The 9,712-nt window shown below is 39.0% G+C and overlaps 1 protein-coding gene across 4 annotated transcripts in view; it reads left to right on the top strand.

The window, feature by feature from the left end:
• The window catches only part of mms19 (MMS19 homolog, cytosolic iron-sulfur assembly component), a 38,228-nt gene that overhangs the window by 21,383 nt on the left and 7,133 nt on the right, over positions 1-9,712 (top strand). The window contains exons 20-29 of one of the 4 annotated variants that reach the window (XM_025009948.2): positions 189-288; positions 1,874-1,988; positions 2,200-2,286; positions 4,644-4,770; positions 4,863-4,969; positions 7,505-7,561; positions 7,659-7,845; positions 8,341-8,423; positions 8,514-8,678; positions 8,796-8,855. In XM_025009948.2, coding sequence (XP_024865716.1) covers positions 189-288; positions 1,874-1,988; positions 2,200-2,286; positions 4,644-4,770; positions 4,863-4,969; positions 7,505-7,561; positions 7,659-7,845; positions 8,341-8,423; positions 8,514-8,678; positions 8,796-8,855 — 1,088 coding nt within the window. The remainder of the gene's footprint in view (positions 1-188; positions 289-1,873; positions 1,989-2,199; positions 2,287-4,643; positions 4,771-4,862; positions 4,970-7,504; positions 7,562-7,658; positions 7,846-8,340; positions 8,424-8,513; positions 8,679-8,795; positions 8,856-9,712) is intronic. The other 3 variants (XM_017433634.3, XM_017433633.3, XM_037981977.1) reach the window with 3 other exon arrangements.

Raw genomic sequence — 9,712 nt, 5'->3', positions numbered from 1 at the left:
CCCCCCCCCCCCCCCACGAATTTGTTTATAATCCAAGATCGAGAATGCCAGAGGGTGAATACTTTTGCAACCTGCTGTATTCCTCACGACAGACTGTGACTTTGTGACATTTTGTGTTAAGTTTTACAATATTTGTAAAATATTAAAGTTTAGGAAAGTAAATCAACATGTACTTTTGTGTTTTGCAGATGAGGGGCCATCTGGTCCTTGTAGTCCTCTGACAAAAGAGGAGGTCCTGTCTGCAATGGTGCCTGTCATCAGTACTGCCTGCTCCCGGCTGCAACCCACGTCAGTACAAACATTTATTCAGTCATGTTTTACTTTCTGCTAACACTTACTGACTCATCAGTCTGCCTCTCCTTTAAGTTTTCTGTGTCCATCATTTGAACTAATCTGAATCGATTTAAATGCAGACATATTATACTGTAGAAGTATCTTTAACTTGATTTTGTTGCTCAGGGTTCCTACACATTTTGAAAAAGTATGTAATTTGTTTAAAATTATTTCCAGGTCTCAATAAGTATGGGAAAAAGAGTGTTTGCACACTTTGTTTCCTTATATTATTTTCTAAAAGACAATTTTTTTTTTTTTATTATTGATTACACAGACAACCGTACACCAAATGTCTGAACCTGTGGTTCCTCTTGTACTGAGCAGGATCACATCATCAGTCGGGTAAAACTAACCTGTCTCACGACTGTCTATACCCAGCTCCTGTTCCCTATTGGTGTGTGAACAATACTTGGTGCTGTTTTACAATGGTGGGAAGAGCCGACATCTCAGGATCAAAAAGCGACGGCGCTATGAACGCTTGGCCGCCACAAGCCAGTTATCCCTGTGGTAACTTTTCTGACACCTCCTGCTTAAATCCCAAAAAGTCAGAGAGATTGTCACCTTACCGTGGTGGATGGGTTTGAGTGCCACCACGACCCGGGGGGGTCTATGTTATCTGGGGCATCAGCCCCTGGTAGGGTCTCCATGGCAAACTGGCCTCAGGTGCGTGGTCTGACCAAGAGCGATTCAAAAACCTTGATGGATGAACAAACTCGAAAAAGAGACTGGATTCAACCCCCTTGTAGGCTCATCACCTGCAAGGAGGACCATCGAGGTCAGGTGCAATGGAAGCTGGGGAGCAAGCATGGAATGTCACCTCACTGGCAGAGCAGGAGCCAGAGCTTGTGTGTGAGGTTGAGCGATACCAACTAGATAAATTTGGGCTCACCTCTACACACAGCGTGGCAGCAAGTGCACTTTACGTCGTACCTCCACCTTCTCATAACTAGGAGCACGAAGATAATCCTGGAAGCCAAAGCTCATCTTTAAGAGCTGTTACAAAAACTCATCAATTACCGTGATTGTCTGCAGCCTAGACGAGCCCCACTTGTTACTACCCTCACCCCCCTCCAAAAAAACAAAGAACTGTGGGAGACAAAGGGACAGTTAGGTTGTGCCAAATCAAAGAAACAAGCAAAACAAAACAGGGCAAACTGACGTCTATACTAGATGGAAAACAATTAAATAAAAACTACTCAGGCGTGCCGAACAGTCATCAGCATGGAGAGGAAGAAAAAATAAAATAAAACAAACAGCCCTTCAGGAGAGCTTCCTTTATAGGGCAGTCCTGCGTCCTGGTTGGTTCTTCCAAATTCTCCAACCAGTCTGAGCTCAGAACTCTAAATTGGCGCCAGCCTGCATTCTGAACCTAAGAAGAAACAAGCAAAAGGGAGAAAAACACACATAGCTATCCAGACATGTAACACGTCTCTTCAAAAAACTTCTTCTTATTTTGGTCTGGTCTGTTTCTTTGATTTGTTTGTGCAATGCACCAGAGAAAGTGAAGTTTGATGAGGCCTGTGTGGTTTCCTGTTACCAGGTTGGCAGGACAGACAGTATTAAGGGTGGTGTCTCTCTTCCTGGATGGTGATGTCTCCTTTTTGCCTGATAACGCCTTCCCTTCTCACATTCAGCTGCTTAAGGTGCGTTTTCAGGTGTGAACATTTGCATCTCTCGAGGCCAAAAAAGTTTGTTTCTTTTCTTTTGTACTTTTTATAACCCAAGAATTATAACCATCTCACAGTAGTGAGCAGATCTTTATCATTACCTCTGTTCATGAGTTAAACCGTTAGCTGTTTTAGTCTTTTATTGTACTACATTATTTAAGGTGTGTGAATATTAAAGTTGTTTAATGCCTGTTTTCAGCAGCAGCAACAGGGAATGAAAGCATCGTGGAGTCAGTCTCAGTTGGTCTGTCTGCTTATGGCCTGTGTGTGTTCATTACCACGTAATGTGAGTCTCAACCCAAACAACCAGTTCTAATGTTACTTACAAAAATAAGAAACACTCAAAATGGTTCTCTGAAGTTTAAGCTTTACAGGTACTTCTCAGTAAAATAGAGTATCATGGTAAAGGTAATACAGTTCAAAAATACTAACTCATACATAGATGCAGTCCACACAGAGTGATATATTTCAGGTGTTCTGTATATTTTAGCTTACAGCTGCTGAAAACCCCAAATTCATTTTGTCAGAAAATAAGACTATTACATAAAACCACAAGACTGACAAGGCATGGACTACAGCTAGAGTCAGTGCTTCAGGATCCACCGCTCACAGACATATCCAGGACCTGGATATGTGCAACATTTCCTGCTCTGAGATTTTCTTGTCTGAAGATCTGTGTGAGCGTGGCCAGATCACCATGATAACAGAGTTTTGGTTAACTGTCAGTATGAAGCAAAAGCAGTTCACTGATTTTGGTCTTATAATATCCCAGATAGAAAAATGAGACCGAAACATATTCTCACTGTTTTTCCCCAGTGTCAAATAAGCAAACATTGGGATTCTCAAATAATAATAAATAAAATATTCTGCCTTCATCTTAAGGTAGTCATTCCCCCGCCTTTAAATGTTAATTAAATGAGTAAATGTTGGCATTTTAATTGGCAAATATATCCACAAACAATTTTGTTTAGGGATAGATTTTCATTTAATCTTCTAATCTAATAAATATATCAGTTAAGGATTCTAATCCTGAGTAAATATCTTTCCATTTTCTTTCACTAGCATAATATTTAGGATAAGTTCTGTAAACTTGAATACACTCATAAGTAAAGAGACAGTAGAGCTGATGTGTGCCACTAAAACAAAAGGGCCATGCAACACGATTCCATCAGAACCAGATATTTCATGTTAGTGATGTAAAAATGAGCTGTTTCTCGTATTTTGCTGGATTTCCTCAGAGGTCCATTAAACAGTTAAGAGCCTATTAGTTTTAAATTATTACTGTGCATCAGAGTTTATTTATTAAATAGCCGATTCTCTGATCAGTGAAGTGATTCATACATTATGGGACAGAGTCTGAGCTAAATAAACCTCTTGATTGTGGAGTTAAATGTTTCTCATCTTTCTGAGCTGACCTATAGCCCACAGAAAATCTCTGGAGCTTTGTTTGAGGAGGATGAGAGACAGCAGATCCAACCAAGTGCATATAGTGTTTAATATGGACATACTGGTCAGTAGACCAACATTTCTGGATTAAAATCCTTTTTATTGGTCTTATGTAGGATTTTAATTTCCCGAGAAACTTAATTTTGGGTTTTCATTAGCTGTGAGCCATAATTATCAAAAATAACAAATAAACACTTGAAATATATCAGTCAGAATGGAGTGAATTTGTATAATACAACCCCAATTCTGAAAAGTTGGGATGTTTTGTAAAATGTAAATAAAACAGAATGCGGTGATTTTCAAATCTCATAAACCCATATTTTATTCACAATAGATCATAGTGAACATAGCAAATGTTTAAACTAAGAAATTGTACCATCTTTAGAGTTGGGGAAGGAGGACATGGCAACTTTAGTTTCCTAATTTTCCAAATTTTGTTTCAGCTGACCACAGAACAGTTTTCCACTTTGCCTCGGTCCATTTTAAATGAACTTGGAGAAGACAGCAGTGTCCTTGTTAGCGTTCACATGTCGCTTCAGCCAGCATGTGTCTGTGTTCACAGACAATGATTTGTGGAAGTGTTTCTAAGCCCATGCAGTGATGTTGATTACAGAATTAGACATGTTTTATTGCTGTGATCTTCAAACCCTCAGGTTCAGCTTTTCAGCCTTGTCCTTTGTGCACAGAGATTTCTCCAGATTCTTGAAATCTTTTGATGATATCAGGAACTGTAGACGGTGAAATATTAAAAGCCTTCCCAATTTTCAGATGAGGATTGTTCTGAAATTGTTCCATTATTTTTAGATAGTCTCTCACAGACTTCTAAGAGATTCAGAAGTAAAGAAATGCTCTTTTTTATCCTCAGTCCTCTTACTGACCTGTTGACCTACTTTTCCAGACTTTTTTGAGATGCGTTGCTGCCATTAAGTTCAAAATTATCTTTTTTTCCCCTCAAACTGCTACATTTTTCTTAGTTTAAGCATTTGACATGTTTACCCATTATGAGTAAAATATGGGTTTATGAGATTTGCAAATTATTGCATTTTGTTTTTATGTATATTTTACACATCATCTCGACTTTTTCTGAATGGGGGTTGTTTATGAGTTTGACTTTTTGCCTTGAATTACTGGAATAATTCAACTTCTCAATGATGCATGAATTTATTGCGACCCGCCTGCATTGTGTATGTTGTTTAGGTGGAGGTGCCCCAGATGGAGCGCCTGCTGTCACAGCTGGAGGAGCTGAGTTGCAGCTGCAGCCACCTGCTGTCCTACAGCTCTGCTGCTAAGTGCTTCGCAGGCCTGATCAACAAGAGACCTCAGGGTGCGTTTTTAACTTTTCCTCAGCTTTGATCTCAAACTGAGAGAAACACCTTTTCAAATTAAAAGCTGGAGTGTTTCTTGTTTCATCTTCAGGTGAATCTCTCGACAGCTCAATACAGAGAACAATGCAGCGAGTGTGCAGTGAGTTGGACTGTCCCTCCTCCCCTGTCCGCACCCAGGTCTTCACACTGATGATTTGGGTAAGATTCACTCATTGTTGCTGCTGCAAGATGAATGACAGGCAGCGATGTTTTTGTGTTGGCAAAATATCTTTATATCTTTTAATAAAAATCTCAGAAAGTAATTATTGAATGTACGTCTACAACTGATTAACTTTTGGAGGCAACCCAATACAAAAGGGTTATAACTTAGTTCAGTTTACAGATATTGAACTAAAATTTGATGTGGTAGTAGCTGAGAGTTATTCCCAACACATACTTCAAGCATTAACGCACCTGGTATTGTGCATCACATTTTTAGGGTTTGACTAAAACAGCTACAACTGTTGTTTGATCTTAGATCAAGATGATTATAATTTAAAACTCTGGCCATTCATTCAAGGAGTGCTAACCTTTTAATGTTTCAACTTGTATATTAAAACAGGTTTTTGTGTTTTTAAGGTTGGGCTTATTAAAGAGAAAAACTCTGTTCTACACGGTCTCTGTGGTTTTGCACACATCGAGTGCTGCGTCGAGGTGGTGGTTTCTGTTGTTTCTTCTTTCTGTGGGACAGTTTGAGTTCTGCTCCTGGTCTCTATCTATTTGGTTTTTTTATTTGAATTTTATCCTCTTTGACTTTTGTTAATGCAAATATTAATAATAAAAAGAATAAAAATAAAAACACACCTCCAGTCCTTACCATAAAAATACAGCATTAGAGGAAGAGCAGCTGAGTTATTATTACATATTTAGATAAATAAAGTGGCAGCAGGTGGTGATAATTGGGTGGGTGGGCTGACATGTAAATTCATTGTTGACAACAAAGTTAGTTGTCAATAATAACAACACTTTATCTGAGATATGAGAAACAACTATAAAAACACCTTTATGCACATTTTTTTTAGAGTGGGAGAACAATCTTCACACACAAGACCTGCAAACAGGGTTTCCCCCAGAAAAGAGGCTGAGCCCGGTGGTAGGTGGCCATTCGCCGGCCGACTGTGATTTAGTAAAAAAAAATGATTAAAGTTGAAAATATGGCTATTTATTATGTGATATTGTAATATATTTGTGTCAAATATTTACACAACTACAGCTTTACAAAAAGGAAATTTTGAAATACTGGTGGCTCGCCAGGCTTGTAATACGTCGGGGGAAACCCTGTGCAAAGCAAGAAAATTTTCAACCCTGGGCTGGACTACAATATGTGCCCTAACTGTAATATACGAACCGGTATGTTGAATATGTTAACTATAATTATCACAACTAATTTGCACCACATTGCTCCAAACTTCTGGACACAATCAAACTCTGAAGACTGTTCTCAGTCAACCCTTTGAAGCTACATGGCTAATGTTGAATCAACAAACTCATTTCATCTTTCATTCACTGGTTGGGACATTCTGAAACCAAAGAAAAACAAATTTGAATTGTGTTTAGTCTGTTTCTTCAGCCTCTTCACTTACAGTCTTTACTCAGGTAATCTACTTTGTTCATGCTAATGCTTGCCATTGCTCTGCTGTAACCAACACTATAGTCTAAGGTCCGCAAACAGAAGCTTAGAGGATGTCACATTACATACACTCAGTGGCTGAAGGCTTTGGCTGAACAGAACTAACCCAAATAGGCAGCAGATCGAGTGGGTGGGACCTAACACCTGTCAATCACTGAACCACATGTCAGATTTCTAGAATGGATGTCTGTAGTACAAATCTTACATTACAATGTTTAGCTATCTCAGACCTAGTTTTTATTCAAACAGTCTCTGCTTCGGAGATCTTGAAATGTAGTTTTTACTCGTATGTAGTATTTCTCATTTCCATTCTAGCTTAAAAAAATATCTGACTCGAAGGAAAAGTATTACTGAAATGTATAAAATGTAATTAACTCTGGTATGGTTAGATTATGTTAAAACAGCCTGCCATAAGCAGAGAGCAGGTTATTCTGCAATGGCATCATGATTCAGCTGCCTGACACATATCTACCAAAACTGAACAACTCTTAAAAGACTGTCGTTTGAGAATTTGATAAATGAATGTGAATTAGTTCAGAAGTTTCAAGTAATGAACTGTGAACATGAAATAATTCAGTTTTAATCTGATTTAGCTGAACTGAACTGGTTCCCACGAGGGATTGACTCGCACAACACTGGTGCTCATGGAATGTGTTTGAGATCAGACAAAGGTTTATGTCAATATTTGTAAAATTGACTGTTTTAAAATCATTTTTGTGTTTTTTCTTTTCTTTTTTAAGTCAGATGGCTGTGTTAGCTATCTTGGATTGAATCGACTCCAGAAGTGAATCAGTTCATTCAATGTTTATTCACTAAAAGTTGAATGAAAATCCATCCAGTGGTTCATGAAATATTTTGCTAACAGACGTGTAAAATCATCATCTACCTTATCCTTTCAGCAGTGGACAATAAAAACTGATTTTTTACTTCTTTTTTTTATTCCTATTATTTTGACTGTTTGACCTACCAATCAGCAGTTGTGCTAAAAATGGTTTGTTTGCCGTCACCATCTGCTGCACATGCTCTGTAAGAGGCAAAACGTTTACTTGTTTACTTGTCTGCAGGTGGCCAAGGCTCTGCTCCTGCGGTACCACCCTCTGTTCTCAATTCTGACTGACAAAGTAAAAACACCAGTCTAATCTCATATTTTATTATAATTCTGTCACCACCATTATTACAAACCCAGTCGTAGATGTTAACCTTTTTCGCTCTGTGTAGCTCTTCTCTTTGCTCGGTGATCCCGATCTGGGTCCAATGGCAGCAGCCAGCTTCTCTCTGCTGATGAGTGACACCGAGGACATCTTGAACCGCAGATGCCACGCAAACATGCGCATCATGTATCGCCAACGCTTCTTCAGTGAAAACTCAGCCAAGCTGGTCCAGGGCTTCAATGCTGCACCGCAAGGTACGAGGTCCAACAAACCAGAACCAGATTCAGATGAGACTCACTGCTTGACATTACTTTACATTTGTTATTGCCCACCACCAAAACTGAGAATGTTTTTGCTTATGTGTGTTTTTGTTTGGCTGTAGCATTAGCAAAATGTATCATAAAACCCTGGTCATATTCTCTTTGACAGTAATTATTGGTTCTACATCTACAACTGATTACCTTTTGGAGTCAACCCAATTAAATGGCTGCTACAGCTAATCAACCTCAGCCAACACATAAAAAGCTATATTTCAGTCAGTTTCACAGTTTTTGAGCTAAAATTTGGTGTGGTAATAGTTGAGAGCTAAATTTTTTGCAAAATTTCAAATGAGTGCCCTTATTGTCATTTACAATGTTTGACCAACTGGTCTAAAACTTTGGCATGAACGACAGTAGGCAATATGCAGTCCTTAATGAAATGTTAAGGCTTTAAATGAGTTTTAGTTTTCTCATGTTCCTTCTCGACAGAGAAGAAGCCCAACTACTTGAAGGCTCTGTCGAACATTATCACTAAGCTGCCTAAGCAGGTCCAAGTCTCCGAGCTGCCAGCGGTGAGTTCCACGTGTCAGGATGTTGTCACTGTAAAACTAACTTAAGAGTGATGGTTTCAAAATGTGCTCATAATCCCCCTTCCCTTTCAGCTATTGTCTCTGTTACTGGAGGCTTTGACATGTCCCGATCAGGGCGTCCAGCTGTCCACTCTGTCCTGCCTGGAGCCTGTCCTCCTGAACCCCCCACCAGTTCTCATCCAGCAGCTGGAAGCTTTGATCAGCAGGTTACTGGCCCTTGTCTGCAGTCCGGCCATGGTGAGTTCGACATGTGCTGATATCAGGAGGTAACGGGGTCAAGTTGAGAGGCATGCCTGAGGAGACATCATGCCTGTTCTCTTAGAAAAATATTTATATTGTTTCTTCCCTTCACAGAAAATAAGGATCACCTCAATACGCTGCATCCACGCTCTGTCCCAGTTTCCTGTGCATGAGGTACTCTAAGTTATATGTTTGAGAAAAGTTGTTAAAATGTTTAAAAATATAATTTTAAGGTGAACTGAATTCAAATCTCAAAAAAACTGACATTTCATGAATGTTATTTAGTCTTACACATCCAAATAGCATTCCAGGGACCCGTTTTTCTGACCTAAAACTTCAACTGTTTTTAGCATTTAAGTCAATAATTTCCAAAGTGGGTAATTTGGGGAGCAGAGTTGCCGTCCTGGGTTCGTGACGTGCGCTGTGCCCCAGCCGGCCAAGAACACACTTCTGTCCGGTTGTTTACTCATGGAAATGGAAGCAGCCTTTTATGAATACAATGAAATGCCAGAAGACTTCACTTGAGTAATGGATATACAACCATACCAGTATGAACCTGAATCGATGGCTGGATCTCTGTAATCAGATGCAGGGTTTCCCCCAGAAAAGAGGCTAAGCCTGGTGGTAGGTGGCCATTCGCCGGCCGCCCGTGATTTAGTAAAAAAAAAAAAAAGATTAAAGTTGACAGGAAAGCTGAAAATATGGCTATTTATTATGTGATATTGTAAGATTTTTGTGCCAAATATTTACACAACTACAGTTTGACAAAAAAGCACTTTTGAAATACTTTTTTAAACAAAAATACAATTAAAATAAATACAAATTGATTGCACCTAATATAAATCCTAATTTAGGTCACAATTACAAATGAATTAAATGAACATAAATGAAAAAGTGCAAACAAAGCACCAACACACGTCTCACATCAAGGCCAATGAATAACAACAGAGAACTCTGAAAAACAGAGAGATTCTGTACTGTACTGTGCTTTTTGTGGCACAGGCTGCATGTTGGATCACTACATGGAACAA

The sequence above is a fragment of the Kryptolebias marmoratus genome, linkage group LG2, assembly GCF_001649575.2.
Source record: "Kryptolebias marmoratus isolate JLee-2015 linkage group LG2, ASM164957v2, whole genome shotgun sequence".
NCBI lineage: Eukaryota > Metazoa > Chordata > Actinopteri > Cyprinodontiformes > Rivulidae > Kryptolebias > Kryptolebias marmoratus.
Note: the sequence above shows the minus strand (reverse complement) of the source record. Positions and strands in the feature narration are given on the sequence as shown.